The sequence below is a fragment of the Pantherophis guttatus genome, chromosome 6 (assembly GCF_059756535.1).
Source record: "Pantherophis guttatus breed Tessera chromosome 6, ASM5975653v1, whole genome shotgun sequence".
In the NCBI taxonomy this organism is placed as follows: Eukaryota; Metazoa; Chordata; class Lepidosauria; order Squamata; family Colubridae; genus Pantherophis; species Pantherophis guttatus.
In genome coordinates this window covers 100790532-100809325 of record NC_142068.1, presented here as the reverse complement: position 1 = coordinate 100809325, position 18794 = coordinate 100790532, and the positions used below count along the sequence as shown (strand labels likewise).

At 42.4% G+C, this 18794-nt stretch overlaps 1 protein-coding gene across 1 annotated transcript in view; it reads right to left on the bottom strand.

Annotated features, from left to right (window-relative positions):
- SH2D4B (SH2 domain containing 4B) overlaps nucleotides 1-18794 on the bottom strand; it is a 173825-nt gene that overhangs the window by 74982 nt on the left and 80049 nt on the right. The window contains exon 4 of the mRNA XM_087872341.1: nucleotides 16098-16245. Within this exon, the coding sequence (XP_087728467.1) occupies nucleotides 16098-16245 (148 nt within the window). The remainder of the gene's footprint in view (nucleotides 1-16097; nucleotides 16246-18794) is intronic.

The window sequence follows — 18794 nt, the reverse complement described above, 5'->3', positions numbered from 1 at the left end:
AAAGGAAAGTTAATCGATGAGAGCACCAATTGCAAAATAAAATGAAAATGCTTTGCAGAATTTCTTTCTTCCTTCCTTCCTCTCTCCCTCCCTCCCTCCCTCCCTCCCTCCTTCCTTCCTTCCTTCTTTCTTTCTTTCTTTCTTTCATGAGCTATATCCTTTCTTTTATAAACTCAGATCTCTTCATTCTGGCTGGATCACCTTTATTCCAGATCTTTCTACTGGCAGTCTGGATGTATAATATCTGATGTGAAATTGTGAGTTCAAATGTTTTTCTCGGCAGAACTATTACTCAATCTATATCTATGGAGATTCTCAGTCATCCAGGTCATGGTTGTCCCAAAGGTGCTTTTTTAAGAGACAGCTAGATTTTCTGGTTTTTCTTTGGAGATGTTTCACTTCTCATCCAAGAAGAGAGCTTCTCATGATTTGCTTCTCATCAAGAGAGCTGAAGATGCTTCTTGGATGAGAAGCAAAACATCTTCAAAGCAAAACAAGAAAGTCCAGTTGCCTCTTGAAAAATGCACCGTTGGGACACTCATCCTAAACTTCTCTAAATTTCCAGAAAATAAAATTAATTGGATAAATTGAATAAATTCTTTCTCCTTCGTTTTTGCTTCTTCATGTCCAAAAGGAAGCATTGCATTAAAAAAAAGTACATAAACATTTTATTGCTCTAGTTCCATTTAACAGCAAATTTTATGAACTGCTTTGATGTGATATCCAACTGCATTTTTTAATATAAAGACATCAATGAATTCCTGCTCTTAGGGCTGAATTTGAGAAAAATGGCATCATTTGGGACAGATTAGAAGATGTTCATATGTTATGGTTCCATTTACTATTTTGAAGAGCTGCAAGTCACAGGGAAACATATCATAAAGAGGTCCTTTAATAAGCATTTCCTTTTTTATCATTTCCTCCAGCTGCTTGCTTGTTAATAGTCTTTGGTCTGTAGCTAATTGGGAATGAGTTGCACTTGCAACAAATAATTTGGATTTGAACTGTATTTAGCTGCAAATATTGCATCGTATGATTGTCTTCAGCCATAAAACAAAACCTGACTCTTGAAAAAATATGAGGTTGCCAATGAAAACTTAAGCAGTTCATGGCTAATATTGATTATGCCCAAAATGATTGTGTCTGAATTGATAGCCCCATCTTTCAGCTGAGAGCTCAAAGCTCTTTTTGCCCAGCTCTGAGAAATGGGTTGGATGGAGAACTGACTGGATCAAAATTACTCAATGAGTCACATTGAGATATGAGTCTTGCAAGCAGAGTATTAACCCTTCTTGCTCTCCCTTCCTTCGCTTTCTTCTCTCTTCTTCTTCTCCTCCTCCTCTCTCATACATACACTTTCATGTGAACATTTCCAGTGAGCACAAAGGAGATTACAGATGAAGAAGGAATATTTTAGCCTCTCCTCAGTTTCCAGCAGCAGTGCTTCCCTGTACTCCATTGAAATGTTGGGGAGTCAACAGTGACACTGTTCATTGATCTCATGAGAAGCAAACACACATACCTAGGAAATAGAATAGGAGTAAGGAGTAACCAGAGTTATTAAAAGTCAATCTAATCCTGTGTAGCTGTAGGAGAAGAAATGGCAGAACCTGGGGGTGGAGTGAAAAGGGGAATCAGCCTAGAAAGCCCTATGTAGCCACAAGCAAACTCCAAGTCCAATCCTCCTGGATTGTCATTCACCCTTATCTAACTCTAACCAGATGCTGACTGTTAGGAATTGTCTTGAATTTTCCTTCAGTAGCCATCATCATCACCACCACCACCATCTCCTAACTTCATTTTTTTACAGTTCAAGATGAGTACACAATGTCCCAACCTCCTAATTTCTCACAAAACCTTATGAGGTAGTCTGGCTTGAGAGACAGTCTTCCAGTCCAGCACCTGAATTAATACACCAAAGTATCTGTTTAAGAACTGATTGCAATTAAGAGGTGAGTTGGCTTTAATTTTTACAAAAAGACCTATTTTGGCTTTCCATGTTCAGAACACATTGCCTAAATGCAAGCTTTGGCCTTTTGTGATCCCAGCATCAGTATTACCTCACTGATAAGTAAGGTGTCAGTTTTGAAAGCCATATTAGGCTGGAAGCTTCCATGCTGCCACCTTCTCATCAGCGGTGGGTTCTAAATTTTTTTATTACTGGTTCTGTGGGCATGGCTTATATTGTGGGTGTGGCTTGGTGGGAGGGTAATGTGACTGGTGGGCATAGCCAACGTTTTTTTTAACTTTTAAAAGCATTTTTTTCTACAACCTTAAGAGGTTGCAGAAAAAAATTCTTTGAAAAGCCTCTGCCAATCAGGCAACTCAGCTGGGATCGTCAGAGGCTTTTCAAAGCATTTTTTTTACCAGCTCTTCGGCTGAAGAGGTTGCAGGAAACAATGCTTTGAAAAGCCTCTGCCAATCAGGCAATTCAGCTGAGATTGTCAGAGGCTTTTCAAATAATTTTTTTAGCACCTCTTCGGCTGAAGAGGTTGTAGAAAACATGTTTTGAAAAGCCTCTGACGTTCCCAGCTGAGCCGCGGGATCATCAGAGGCTTTTTTTTTTACTTTTAAAAGCATTTTTTCGTCCAAAGAGGTTGTAGAAAAAATGCTTTTAAAAGTAAAAAAAAAAAGCCTCTGATAAGGTGGGCGGGGTAAGCGAGCAGCGACTGGGCCAGGGACCGGTTCAGGGGCGTGGCCAGCCAATGTTATTACCAGTTCTTGGAACTACTACAAATTTTTACTACCGGTTCTTGAGAACCAGTGTGAACCGGGAGCAACCCACCACTGCTTCTCATGTGTGGGAAAGTAGGAGGGGAGATTTAGTAGAGGGGTTGTCTGTAGCAACTTGGGCATCTTCCTGGATTCACGGCTATCTTTAGAAGAGCACTTGACGGCCGTGACCGGGAGGATTTTTCATCAGGTTCACCTGATTCACCAGTTGCGTCCCTTTCTGGATCAGGACTCCTTAAGCACGGTCACTCATGCCTTCGTCACATCCCACCTGGACTATTGTAATGCTCTCTACATGGGGCTCCCCTTGAGGAGCACCCGGAGGCTCCAACTGGCGCAGAGTGAGGCCACACGGGTGGTAATGGGAGCGACATGGCATTCCCATGTAACATTCCTCCTGCGCGAGCTGCACTGGCTCCTGGTGGTCTTCCGGGTGCGCTTCAAGGTTTTGGTTACCACCTTTAAAGCGCTCCATGGCTCAGGACCTGGGTACTTACGGGACCACCTACTACCACCAATAGCCTCCCACCGGCCGGTACGCTCTCATAGAGAGGGGCTCTTCCGGGTACCGTCGGCCAAACAATGTTGACTGGCAGCCCCCAGGGGGAGAGCCTTCTCTGTGGGGGCACCTACTATCTGGAACGAGCTCCCCCTGGAGATACGGAGGATCCCGGATCTGTGCACCTTCCGCCGCACTCTAAAGACCTTTTTATTTCACCAGGCGGGCCTGGCCTAACTTTCTCCCTCTTTTTAAACATTTTTAATATTTTTAAATATTTTTTAGTATTTTTAATATTCAAAGTTTAAATTTGTTTTAAATTGATTGGGGTTTTAAATCTGTCTGGGCCAAACTATTTAATTCGATTTTATCTCTGCTTTTTAAATTTTGTATGTATGTATTTTATTGTTAGCTGTTCACCGCCCTGAGTCCTTCGGGAGTAGGGCGGTATATAAATCAAATAAAAAGTAAAGTAGACATAATAGCATTCTTCCTGTTGGTCAAGGTCAGGGCAATTCTGCATTTGGAGAAGGAGTGGTCAGAGTGCTGTCTCGAGATGGGATGGATGGTGATTGGAGCATGTGATCGGCTGAGGACTGAGGGGATGGTTTTGTGGGTTTTGATTTACTGAGGGAAAACCCAGACACTCAGATGTGCCAGTTTACCTATTCTAGTAAATAGAACTTTGAAAAATGCTTGCTTCAGGGTTTTACTTGGAGTTGGGGAGTTTTCTGGAATGCTGAGATAAGATGGAATTAAAAGTGTCAACTGCATTGAGGAGACCCTTCCTTAGCTATGGAAGCTCCCTAGAAAACTTTGAGCTAATTATTTTAAACAGAATAACAGAGATGGAAGGGATCCTGGAAGTCTTCTAGTCCAATCTCCTGCTCAAGCATGACTCACTCCATCCCAGACAAATGGTTTTCCAATCTCTCCTTGAAAGCCTCCAGTGATGGAGCACCCACAATATCTGAAGGCAAGTCGTTCCACTGATTAATTGTTCTCACTGTCAGGAAATCTCTCCTTAGTTTCTAGATTGGTTCTTTCCTTGATTAGTTTCCATCCATTTTCTACTTGCCCCACAGGAGAGAAAGAGAAGACAGTATGCATGTGACTTTGAACTCCTGGAAAAAAAGGTTGCTGCAGCAAAAGAACTTTTGAAAACAGAATATAAGGATGATGAGAATTTTATTTCTGTTTGTCTGCATAATTGTTTAGAAGAAACAAATTGATTGTGGTGAAAGAGCAGTAGAGATATTTATGAAGTTATAAACAGTTCAGGGAAAGAGTAAACCTTTTCTCCCTTCCCAAGCATTCAAATTTCATTTGCCTTTTTTAAAAGGGGGGGGGTAGATTAATTCATGGAAGGCAGTTTTTTCTGTGGTTATTAGTTGTGACAGCGAAATTGAATTTTCATTGCATTCACAGAATGCAATTCCACTGTAGTTTAGATCCTAAGTTAAGCAAGAAGAAAAAGGCCACCAGAGTCATCACACCTGCTTGAAGAAAGCTAAGGTATGTGATGGGGCCATTGTCCAAGTAATGCACCAGATAGATCTTATTTTGACCTGGTTGATGGAGTTCTCAGATGGAAATTCAGAAGAGAGACAGTTTCTGCGTTTTAAAAGTCGCTTTTTTAAAAAAAAAAGAGGATTAAAAGGTTTATCTCAATTACCTAGAAGAAAGCAATGTTATTACTTGTTTGGCTCAGCAAAAAAAGAACCACAGCAGTGAATTAAGCAGAACACCGAAATTAGTAACGCTTCGCCTATTGACTTGGCAGTCGGTAGCACTGGGATGAGATGAATCCTCATTCATTTAGAAATTCTATCCACTAACTAAATTAGTTGCATCCTCAATATCCCTGCAACGTTCACTGCCCACAGTAGCTGCACTCAGTCCAACACCACCCCTTCTGACTCCTGGCAGCACTGAACAGAGCAGCTGACTTGAAAGCTGAAAGACCTGATGGGACCAGCTCTTCCCCTCATGGATAAATTGGGCTTCTACTGACAGCACAAAGTAGCAAATTAAGGCCCACTAACAGCTCTGCATCTTCTTGACTGCCGAGGCTGGCTGTAGAACTGAGGGGGAGAGGAGGACATAGGAAAAATCAGCCATCATCTCTTGGGTTGTGTGAAGGCATAAACCTGGGTCAGACACAGCCCAGAGATGCTAACTAAAGAAGGTGTGGCAAGAATTATGCCAAAAGACACTCTTCATCAATCTGGATAACCTCTCTTGAAAACCCTTCATCAACCTGGATTCCAACTTTTGGATATCCTTCATCCAACTGGATACTATCTTTTGGATAGCCTTGAAGGAGGCGGTGGTGAGGCCCCTCCTCAAGAAGCCGGCCTTGGATCCAGCCGTTTTGAGTCATTTTTGTCCAGTCTCCAACCTCCGCTTTCTAGTGAAGGTTGTTGAGAGTGTAGTGGCACATCAGCTCCGGCTGGCCCTGGATGAAGCGAATTACCTTGACCCATACCAATTGGGTTTCAGGCCCGGGTACAGCATGGAGACGGCATTGGTCACACTGGTGGATGATCTCTGGAGGGCTCGGGGCAGAGATTATTCCTCTGTTCTGGTCCTATTAGATCTTTCGGCAGCTTTTGATACCGTCGACCATGGTATCTTGCTGCGTTGCCTCGAGGGGTTGGGAGTGGGAGGCACCGTTTTATGGTGGTTCTCCTCCTACCTCTCGGGTCAAACGCAAGTGGTGTTGGCAGGGGAGCAGAGATCGACCTGGAGGCCCCTCACTTTTGGGGTGCCCCAAGGGTCAGTTCTCTCGCCCCTTCTGTTCAACATCTATATGAAACCGCTGGGAGAGATCATCTGTGGTTTCGGGGTGAGGTACCATCAATATGCTGATGACACTCGGCTCTTTATATCCACCCTGAACCAGCACAGTGATGCCCTCGATGTGATGACCCAGTGCCTGGAAGCGGTACGGGTCTGGGTGGGAAGGAACAGACTTTGACTCAACCCGGCCAAGACCGAGTGGCTGTGGGTACCGGCATCTTGGTCCATGTGGGAGGTTCCATCGCTGGCTATAGGGGGTGAAGTTTTACCCCCTGTAGACAGGGCACGCAACTTGGGTGTCCTCCTGGATTCACGGTTGAGGTTAGAAGACCATATAACGACCATGACCAGGGGGGCATATGCCCAGATTCATCTGGTGTGCCAGTTGCGCCCCTACCTGGACTGGGATGCCTTACGCACAGTTACCCATGCACTAGTCACCTCCTGTATTGACTACTGTAATACTCTCTACATGGGGCTGCCCTTGAGGACCACTCGGAGGCTTCAGCTAGTGCAAAATGCGGCCGCGCAGGTTGTGATGGGAGAATTCCGATACTCCCAGGTAACACCCCTCCTGCACGACCTGCATTGGTTACTGGTTGCCCTCCGGGTGACATTCAAGGTGCTGGTGATGACCTATAAAGCCCTACATGGCTTAGGCCCAGGATATTTGGCAGACCACCTTCAGCCAGCAACAACATCCCATTGCCCGGTTCGCGCCCATAGGGAAGGCCTGCTCAGGGTGCTGTCAGCAAGACAATGTCGGCTGGCGGCCCCCAGGGGTAGAGCCTTTTCTGTGGGTGCACCCACCCTCTGGAATCAACTTCCCTTGGGGCTTCGGCTGGCCCCTGACCTTCACACCTTTCACCGCGAATTAAAAACTTGGTTATTTGAGTCCCTCGGCCTGGACTGATGGGGTTTTTACGGGTTTTTAATTATATCTGATTTAATTAGGCATTTTAACTTGCATTATGGATTGTGGTTTTATTGTTGTGAGCCGCCCTGAGTCTGTTGGAGATAGGGCGGCATATAAGCCTAATAGAATAAATAAATAAATAAATAAATAAATAAATAAATAAATAAATAAATAAATAAATAAAAATATGTTTCATCAACCTGGATAGCCTTTATCAACAAATTGGACTTCCAGTTGACGCCGCGGGGATACAGACGGGGAATTAGCAGGCTCTTTGGAGCCCCGCGAAAACCCCATCTGTCAAGCCCCCATCGGTAGGTCTTCAGTCCTACCCTGTCCTGTAGGGACAGGGGGAATAGAGAGGGACCCTCAGACAGCCAAGAGGAATGGGCAGGTTCCTCCGGGCCAGAGGCTTGCCCTCTGTGCCGACAGCGGTGGAACGGTGGCCATGGCGGCTGCCCTGAGACCACGGCAACCAGGATACAAGAATGCATAGGAGGAGAGGTGGAGAAGCGGAGAGCAGAGCCAGGAGTTTGTATGCCAGGTGAATGGACATCAACCCAGGCAGGAACTGCCCACAAACGCTGAATTACAATTGGTAATGGCTGAGAACTATTGGGACACAAAGACAAAGGACCTGTTGGTGGATAATATAAATTACTGACTTTTTGGAAATGTTTGACTACAGATCTGGATATATTTTTTCTTTACTTTTTGGTGGATAAATGAGATTGGACTATGTTTGGGAGAGAGGAAGGAGAAGAGGAAATAATTATGCCTTCAAAAGCAAAGGGAAAAGACAAACGGAGACGGATAAAAATGATTGCTAGCTGAAAAGGGAAAGTGAATTCCAGGGTGCTTGTTACTTGAAAAGAGAAACTTTGTTGCTTGTTATTTAAACTTGACTATTTTGAGGAAAAGACTCAGAGAACTTGACTTAGGATACATAATCTGTTCACTGGAGGATTTATTGAAGATTAGAAAGAAGAAATTAAATGGAACAATGAAAACTGAACTAATAAACATGGCAATAAAAGAAGGGTGTGGCAATAGAAGAAGGACGTGATGATACCATATATGGAATAGCTTCAGAATCAACTTTGTAGAACTTATAACTTTGATGACATTGAAATGGAAAAGATATATACTTGGACAGACTGGAGAAAGGAATAATGGAATATATTATTGTCAGGGCATTTATTAATCCCATTGTTTGGCTCTGGGACTAATTACCCTGGTTTAGAGGAGATGAATCGAGGCTTATCCTTGTTTGCAATATTCCGAAAAGAAACACGAGGAAAGGTTTCTAATAAAACTCATTTATTTGTTATAAAGAAAATAAAACACCTCACTAACTAAGAAAAGTTAATTGTTACATTTTGGCAAGCAAAGTCTCCTGCCGGTCCAAGCCGGACCTTGCTGGCAGGAGAACAAAGGAAAGAGTGTGTGAAGAGCAAGTGAAGGAATGTGGGTGGATACGGAAACACGTAGCTTACTGATAAGAAGTTGGCAAGCTACGGAGAGTCTGACAGTCCAGAAATGATGAGTTCAGCTGGCAAATAAAATAACGCAGTGACAATTATGTAACAAGACAAGAAAATATTATATTTTGATTTAAATGAATGTAACAGCTTCTGGGTGGTTGAATAATGCTAGGAGATACTTTTTTCTTTCTTTCTTTTCCTTCTCTATGCTCTCTCTCTATTTCTTTCTTGTAGTATCCTTTTCTTCATTTCTTTTCCCCTCTATTTTTTTAAAATCCATTTTACTTCTTTTGTTATATTTCTACTCTCTTCCTTTTTCCTTTTTTCTCCTTTTTAGTGTTGCCTTATTTTTGTGCGTGTTTCTTTTATTGTAATTATTAAAATTATTGCTATTACTCTCTCCTTTTTTTCTATTATTATTTTCATATAAATATATAAACAATTTGATTAAGAAATAAGAGCATAAATGATTGAAGAAAAACATGATTTTTGGGTGTTCTAATGCCCTTTTAAATTTTGAATTTTTAACTAGCACTACTTTCAGATTTAATAATCTGGAAGAAAATATTTACTTTTAAAGGCGTTGGATGTTAAAAAGAATTATTTATAGAATTAAAAAACATAAAAAATTGATTTTAAAGTGTTTCAAAATGTTTCCTATTGAAAATAAGAAACAAGCATGGAATGGGAGAAAACTTAAGAGAGAATAGGAGATAAGATATTTTTTGAAATATACTTTTATCTTAAATTGGTAAGAGATACGGAGGAGAATAGATTGGAAAACAATATTGGTAACATATTCCAAAACAATTTGCAGCTAAACAACTGAATAAGAGATAAATGTTATGAATTAGTTAAATAAATGAATTTAGGAGTGGAGGAAAGCATGACTCTGGAGATCAGTGAAAGCAAAGCTGTGACCCAGTTTTACAAATAAGGTAGGAGTGGAGAAAAGCATCATACTGGAGAACAGTTAAAGTAAACTGGGAACCAGTTAAAAATAAAAAAAAAAGAGTTAGGAGTGGAGGAAAGCATACGCTGGTCAACAGTTAAAGCAAAGCTGTGAACCAGCCAAAATATTGAGTTAGGAGTGGAGGAAAGCATACGCTGGTTAACCGTTAAAGCAAAACTGTGAACTAGCTAAAAATAAAAAGTTAGGAGTGGAGGAGACTATACCTGGGGATCAATTGAAATAAAGTTGTGAACCAGTTAAAAATAGGGGTAGGAGTGGAGGAAAGCATTGCTGGAAGGCAACTACTTGAGTTGTGAACCAGTTTTATAATAGATTTAGGAGGAGTTAAGGAGAAGGTTGGTGTGCAGTTAAAATTATACTGTGAACCAGCCAAAATAATTAAGATAAGGAGTGGAGGAAAGCATTGCTGGAAAGCAGCTGATTAAGATGTGAACCAGCTAAAAAATAAATTTAGGAGGAAGTGGAAGAGATTTTACCGGAGAATAGTAGCTAAACTGTGAACCAGTTTAAATAAATACAGATAGGAGTATTGGAAAATACAGCTGGGAAATAGATATTTAAACTATGAACCAGTTAAAAATTAGATTTAATAAAATATGAGAATAAACTTGAAATAAATAAAATAAAGTATTCTGGAAGTAATAAACTATAGAAGGAAATGTTGATTGTTTATGAAATGACTTTAAGAGAGGAGGAAAATACTTTTTGTCAAGATTATGGATATTAGATGTCATTTAAGAGAAGTAAAATATAGATTTGAGGTAATGGGTTTTAGGATTGAGGAATATATATGAAATATTGATTGTTAAAATGATAAAGTTTTAGAACAGTGTTTATTGTTTAGAATTTTGGGTGTAATAGTAGAATGATAAATGTTTAGAATAAGGTTTTTTTTTCTTTTTTCTTTTTCTTTTTTTTAAAGATGTAAATGGATAAAATTTGGAACAAAATTGATTGAGGGAATGTGAATAATTGTACTCATTTTATGCCGGACCAAACCCTTGCTCTAAAATGATGTGTTTTATGTTTAAAAAAATATAAAAAATTTGGGGAAAAAACCCAATTTGGATTCCAGCTTTTGGGTATCCTTCATCAACCTGGAAACCTTTTCCTAGATACTCTTCATCAACCTAGAAACCTCCTGAAAGCCCTTCATTAACCCGGATACCATCTTTTGGATACCTTTCATCAACCTGGAAATTTTCTCCTGGATACTCCATCAACCTGGATACCTTTTATTAATCTGCATCTCTCCAAAAGTGATGGAATAGGGATGACAGCAGTTGGAGTCCAACATTTTTTGTAGGCATTGAGTTAGGGAACCCCACCCTGAATGATTCAACAAGCATATTTTTATATGAATCAGATAAAGGTGTTACTGGAATTTCTCAAAGTTTTAAAAAACTGTAACAAGGTTTTCTCTCTTTTCTCTTTTCTGTAGAGATAGATAGATAGATGGACGGATGGTTAGAGTTAGGGTTAGGGTTAGGGTTAGGGTTAGGGTTAGGGATAGGGATAGGGTTAGGGTTAGGGATAGGGATAGGGATAGGGATAGGGATAGGGATAGGGATAGGGTTAGGGTTAGGGTTAGGGACAGGGACAGGGACAGGGACAGGGACAGGGACAGGGACAGGGACAGGGACAGGGTTAGGGTTAGGGTTAGGGTTAGGGTTAGGGTTAGGGCAGGTACCGATCCCTTCTAAAAATCATTAGAAGGGAGGGGAATTGGAATTTAGACTAACAGCATTTAGTTGCATAATTACAAATATTTCTTAATGATATGCATTTATTTATAAAATTACATTTCATGTTTCCACTGTTAAACACAATCCCAGCAGAGAAATCCAATGCATTTTGCATTCATTTTGCATGCAGCTGTGGGGTTTTTTAGCTGTGTCCTTTGTTAAATTTTTAAGGGGTTCTGGGAGGGTGATAGTGGGTTTTATGAATGTGGGTTTGGGGGGTAACCCACGAGGGGTTGGGCCTAGTCCAACAGGGGGCTATGTGACTGGGGCTGCGGGGTCAGGGGTCGAGGAGGGGGCTAGTTTCCATACCAATGAGGGCTGGTCCATCGGTGCTATGTGTGGGAGGGGCAGACATGGCGGGAGCAGGGGGCCATATCATGTTAGGGGAGTGTGCACTCGCTATCTTCAAGCGATTGAGCACTCCGGCCCCCAATGCTCTTCTTGTTCCCTGGGTTGCGCAGATCCTCAGGGCCCGGTTGATATTGTGCAACGCTAGGTCCGTGGTAAATAAAGCCCCCCTCATTTGTGATCTCATTCAGGAGGGAGGAGCGGACCTGGCGGGTATTACGGAGACCTGGTTGGGCCTGGAGGGGGGGTCCCCCTCGTTGAAATGTGCCCACCAGGTTTCCGCGCATTCCATCAGCCAAGGTCTCGGGAGGGGTGGGGGGGGTGGCGGTTATTATTAAGGAAGGTCTTGGTCTGAGGGAGGCCACTGTGCCTCAGATAGTTGGATGTGAGTCCCTCCTTGTGAAATGGGGCCGTGGGGGCCAGATGGGCTTGCTGGTCATGTACCTGGCTCCCTACCACATGGTGGTGGCCTTGCCTGGGCTGCTCAGCGGGATAGCCGAGGTGGCCCCAGGCTTATGGTCATGGAGGATTTCAACCTGCCATCTATCGGTGAAAGGTCTGAGGTGGCTCGGGAGTTCATGGCTTCCATGACGGCCATGGACCTGACCCAGTTAGTTCATGGCCCCACTCACACGGGACCTGGTTTTTGTCTCTGGCTAGTGGCAGAATGGTTTTGATATAGGGGATATTGTGATCGAGCCTTTGTCATAGTCAGACCATTCTCTCCTTCGACTTGACCTTCAAACCGCTACACCTTGCCGCAGGGAGGCGGAACCAATCAGGTGGTTCTACCCCAGGTGCCTGATGGACCCTGATAGGTTCCAGACAGAGCTTGGGCCATTCCCTGAGGTTCTGGCCCATGATGCGGCTGAAGACCTGGTGGCCGCCTGGGATAAGGTGGCCACTGAAGTTTTGGACCTCATCGTGCCTTTGCAGCCTCTGACCCAGTGCCGATCCCAGGTGGCTCTCTGGTTTTTCAAGGAGCTGAGGGAAATGAAGCACCGGAAAAGATGCCTAGAGAGTGGTTGGAGGGCCAGCCAGTCCGAATCTGACCGAACACTGGTGAGGTCTCATATTAAGACCTACCTAGTGGTGATAAAAGCGGCAAAGTCTAACTACTTTTCCGCTCTTATCACATCTGCAGATAACCGCCCAGCTGCCCTGTTTAGGGTGACCCACTCCCTGCTCCATCTGGGAGCGCGGGAAGACCCCTTGGAAGGTAGAGCTGAGGATTTTGTATAGTATCTGCAGGACAAAATCACTCAAATTCTGGAAGGCTTGGACTCCAATGGGATAGGTTCAGACGGGGTGATGGAGGAAGGTTTTGAGAGTGTTATCTGGGAGGAGTTTGACCGGTGACTCCTGAAGACATGGACAAGATTCTGGGTAGACTTAGCACGGCCACATGTTTATTGGACCCGTGTCCCTCCTGGCTGGTGCTGGCTTCCCGGGAGGTTACATGAGGCTGGCTCCAGAGGATTATCAATGCTTCTTTGAGTGAGGGTTGCTTTCCCGCCACCTTGAAAGAGGCGGTGGTGAGGCCCCTCCTCAAGAAGCTTTCTCTGGACCCGGCTGCTTTAGTGAATTATCGTCTAGTCTCCAACCTCCGCTTTGTGGTGAAGGTTGTTGAGAATGTGGTGGTGCGACAGTTTCCCCAGTACCTGGATGAAGCAGTCTATCTTGATCCATTCCAGTCGGGCTTCAGACCTGGGTACAGCACGGAAATGGCATTGGTTGCATTGGTTGATGATCTCTGGAGGGCTCAGGACAGGGGTTTTTCCTCTGTCCTGGTCCTATTAGATCTCTCAGCGGCTTTTGATACCATCGACCATGGTATCATGCTGCGCCGGTTGGAGGGGTTGGGAGTGGGAGGCACTGTGCTGCAGTGGTTCTCCTCCTTTCTCTCTGACCAGTCGCAGTTTGTGTTGACAGGGGGGCAGAGGTCGAACCTTGAGGTGCCTTATGTGTGGGGTGCCACAGTGATCACTCCTCTCACCCCTTCTGTTCAACATTTATGTTAAGCCGCTGGGTGAAATCATCCGTGGTTTCGGGGTGCAGTTTCACCAGTACGCTGATGACACCCAGCTGTACATCTCCAACCCGGACCACCCCAATGATGCCCTTGAAGTGATGTCCCGGTGTCTAGAGGCCGTGCGGATCTGGATGGGGAGAAACAGGCTCAAGCTCAACCCATCCAAGACTGAGTGGCTGTGGCTTCTGGCGTCCCAATATAGTCAGTTGATGCCATCTCTGACTATTGGGGATGAGTCGTTGGCTCCCATGGAGAAGGCTCGCAACTTAGGTGTTCTCCTGGATGCAAAGCTGTCCTTAGAAGAACATGTGATGGCCGTGGCAGGGGGGCTTTTTATCAGGTTCGCCTGATCCGTCAGTTGTGTCCCTTTCTGGATCGGGACTCCCTACGCATGGTCACTCATGCCCTCATCACTTCCCCCCTGGACTACCGTAATGCTCTCTACATGGGGCTCCCCTTGAAGAGCACCCGGAGGCTCCAACTGGTCCAGAATGTGGCCGTGTGGGTGATTATGGACCTGGGTATCTACAAGACCGCCTGCTGCTACCAATAGCCTCCCACCGGCCAAGTTGCTCCCACAGAGAAGGGCTCCTCCGGGTGCCATCGGCCAAGCAATGTCGGCTGGCGACCCCCAGGGGGAGAGCCTTCTCTGTGGGGGCTCCTGCCCTCTGGAACAAATTGCCCCCCCGAGAGGCGGAGGATTCCCGACTTACGCACCTTCTGCCTGGCCCTTAAGACGCTTTTATTTCAACAAGCCAGGCTGGACTAATTTTTTAAATTTTTTAAATTTTTTAATTGTCAATTCTTAATTTTATATGTTTAAAACGGGTAGTTTTTATTTTAATTAGATATGGGGCAAACTATTTAATATTTTTTAAATTGTTTTTTAAATTTTATATCTGTGTGTTTTATTCTGGCTGTACAGCGCCCTGAGTCCCTTTGGGAGAAGGGCGGTATATAAATTAAATTAATAAATAAATAATAAATAAATAAATCCAAGCCCACATTAAAGGCAATGTACATACATACATGTATGCATGTATACACACACACACACACACACACACACACACACACACTGTATATACAGATACTCTCAGTGGATAAATTTAGTTCAAACGCTCTTTAAAATAAATGTTTAAAACCACAAATCCCTGAACACCCCAGAATTCTAGGTATATCACAGAAAATGAGAGATAATTTTCAAATCCTTTGCAGTTCTTGCCTAATTTAAGGTCTTGCCTCTCCAATCTTCCCAAGGAAGCAGGACTCTTATTGTTCCAAAAGGAGCTTTTATTGAAAGGTTTGTGATAACAAGAGATCTAGGCAAAAACTGAAGCCTCTCACTTAAGACCAGCTATTTAAAGCAATGCTAACCAAACTCCTCCCACACTACATCATTGCAGGGAAACAGAAACAGAAACTTCATATACAGATCACTCCATTCCAGGGGTGGGTTCTAAAAACTTTTACTACCGGTTCTGTGGGCGTGGCTTATTTTGTGGGTGTGGCTTGATGGTCATGTGACAATTATTTAGGATTTAGCAGAGGTACTGCTCTACCAGGCTTTTAACTGCTTACAGAGCTGTACAGATCTACCCATTTATTTTTGCAGGCACTGATCTACTCATGTATTTTTGCAGGCACTGATCTACTCATGTATTTTTGCAGGCACCAGTCTACCCATTTATTTTTGCAGGCACTGATCTACTCATGTATTTTTGCAGGCACCGGTCTACTCATTTGTTTTCTTTTAACACTGATCAGCTGTAGGCAGCCCTTTGAACCCCCGCGGCAAGAGTTTAAACAGTTTTTTTCCCCTCTAGCCATCAGCTGGGACTCAGGAGGCAGCAATAGATTGGGGGTGGGGCCAAATAAAAGGTAAGAATAATGCGGGGGGTGGGGGAGGCACAGGGGGGCAGAACCAGTTCGGTGACAACATATCGTCACCGCTACTGGCTCGGGAGAACCAGGCCGAACCGGGAGGAACCCATCACTGCTCCATTCCCCCCCCCCTTCCTACCACCAAAATGCCAGTGTCCCTGTAGAAATATCTGGGACCTGACACTCATTGCAAAATATGGGACTTTCAGATTACATTTACTTATGCTTACCATACAGATAGTTACTTTTCTTGCTTAGTTTTCATAAATGATTGTAAGATCCATCCCCATGTCCCTGCCTTCATCCCCAGCTCGGAATTGAGATAGGTTCAAGTCATTCGTAACTGGAGCAGAGATAAAATAATCTTTCCTGCCTTTTTCCAACACAGTGGAAATTGTTAAGTTCTGTCACTTATTATCTTGGGGAAAAGTTAAGGGACTTCAAAGTTTGAAGATAAGAGGAACAGAATGGGTACAAAAAATTGGCATTATTTTGTGCCTACTGAAGGATGGAGACCAAGCAAGTTGAAGAGCACTTCAACTCATCAAAGTGGAGAAAGGTCCTGAGACCTGTGGGTTTTCCTTCAAGGAAGACTCAATTCATACATCATATAGTATTTGTTCAGGCTGCATGAAGATCTTGGCCTCATTTGAAATCCTCCAAAGTTCCAGGTTTACTCACACTGTTCTTTCCATTCATGGTCTTCCTTCTCACTGTATTTACTGCGTTGCTGGGCCTCCTTGAGACTCCTGTATAGCTCCTGAGCTCTGAGTTCCTCCTGCTTTCGAATCTGCTCCTCTCCTCTTTGCCTCTCTTCTTTTTCTCTTTTCTAAAAGTAAGAGGAGAATATGAAATTTGGGAAGGAGGTAGAAGCACATGAAAAAAATTCCTGTCAGACCTGTCCCAGCTTGGTTGTTTAGGAAAGAAAGACCCTTGATGCCATTCATAGCAAAAGGTATACTTTTAAGTAGTAGTATACAAGTAGTTAAAGCATAAGAAAAGTCAGATCTGAAGGTTCTGTGTAAACTGACTAAATTTCCCCTTTCTCCTGCCCCACACCCCCATTGTGCTATTGTCCAATGAAGCTTAAATTAGCTAGAATACATGGAAGCTAAAAAAGGAAATAATCAATGAAAAACAGGAAAGAGAGATCAACAATGAAGAAGAAGACAAAAACAAAGAGAGTAACTATGGAAAATTAAACAATGAAATAGGTTGTAATAATAAAAGGGAGAATATTAAAGATTACAGGGGGATTAATAATGGGGAATATAGAAAAAAGGGAAAGAAACAAGGAAGGAAAAGAGGGTCAAATAGAAAAAATATAAAAAGATTAAATGATTACACTGGGATTTACAGTGGAAGTACAAGAAAGAGGGAAAAGAGATGGGAAATAAAGGGAAATAAAGGGCAAAACAAAAGATTTTATGACTTTAAAATACAAAACAAGTATTAACAATGGAAATGGATTAACAATGGAAATATAAGAAAAAGGAAAGAGAGAGGAGAAATAATGGGCAGAATAGGAGAGCTCAGAATCTTAAAACACAAAAGAAAGGAAGAGGAAGGAAAAAGAAAAAGAAAAAAATAGAAGAGGAGAAAGGAAGAAAGGGAGAAAGTAATGAAAGGGGGAATAAATTTAGAATTGTAAGATTTAACAGATAAGATGAATGTTAGAAGAAAGATAAAATAGTGATACCAATTAAATGACTTAAAATGATGGGAAATTATAGAGATGTATGAAGTAAATGAAATAAGATTTATGTTTTATGTTTTATGTTTTAAATATGCTCTATTGAAAATTTGAGAAATTGCAAGAATTGTCATACTTTTAATTGCAGTATTGGAGGTTTATAAAATGTTAAGTTGTAATAATATGAATAAATTTAATTGGGGGAATTGTAATAAATTGTAATATTTTAAAGTATATATTTGAAATGTAATCAAAAAAGGGAAAGAAGGCAAATTAAGTTTAAAATAAGAACTAATTAGATCGGGTGCAATTAGAAATGATTAAGATGTGAATTATAAATATATATTGTTAACAATTAAAAAGATAAGAAGAATTTTGAGAAAGATATTTAATAAATGAAAGAAAGGTAGGGGTTGCCTGGACACCATAGTGAAAATATTAAATTGAAAATCTATACAGCAATAGAGAGAGATGGAAGAAGAAGTAAAGAGATGGAAGAGAAGGGAAGGAGAGGGAGGGATAGAAGAGGAGAGGGAGGGAGGGAGGAAATCAGAGTAGGAGAGAGATTTAGTCAGGGAGGAAGAAAGGAGGAGAAGGAGAAAGGAAGGGTAAGTACTAAGGAGCAGGAGAAAAGGGAAAGGAAGTAAGAAGGAAGGAAGAGAGGGAGAGGGAAGAGACTGAGAAGAAAGATTGCTGTATAACAAAAAAGAAGAAATGGAAGAAAGGCAAACCCGAATACACATATGAATATATGAAAATAAAGAAGAAATTGTTTAAAAATAAAAGAGAATAAATGTGAACAAACAGGAAAATTAGAATTTGAGAACAAATGAAGATGTTGTTTATATAAATAAATATAGAAATATTGAGATATGAATTAAAGAAAAAATAGGGAAAACAGGAAGATTTTGGCAAAAATTGTAATTGAGTAAAATGTATTTGAACTTGAAAAATTGTATAAGGTAAGATATGGCCAATACTCTGTTCAAAAAAAGATGTGGGTGAATGTGGGGGGGGAAATCAATAAAACTTGATTCAAAAAAAGAAGAAGCTTAAATTAGTTGTTTTGATAAGAGTTCTGCTTACCAATCGCCTGTGTCTGGATCATTCAGCCCTTTTCTCTGTTTGGCACTTCTGGTTCCTGTCATCCCACTCCTAGGGGATCTTCCTTCCCCCGCCCCCTCCCCTGACTTATGGCAGGATGCTAGCAAAGCAAAGCACAGATGAAGTGGTCGGATGGCAATCCTGACAATTCCTCTTTCTACAATGCTGTTCTCAAAGAATTTTATTGTCAGGAATCTTAAGCATTGTGCTATGATCTACCACCAGCTAACCTGTGCTATTTAAGTGATGATTTGGGACATTGGAAAGGCAAATATAGACAATTGAATAACCATGGTCATACCAGACCATGATACTGTGATAACTTCCCCGGACATTTCCCCAGATATCTCTCCAGATGTCAGCTTGGAGGAGGATGAACCAGTTCTGAGCATGTCAGGAGGAGAGATGGTCAGTGGCTCCAAGAAACCATCTGAGAGGGATTTGGCTGAAGCACAGCTGCAGCAGAACAACCCTGAGGCTCCAGGTGGGGAAAGCACACAGTTGCAACCAGACAGCAAAGAGAAAGAGGAACTGCCTTCTGCCTCCAAGAACACGTAGGGCAGAGAAAAGGCAGGAGCAGA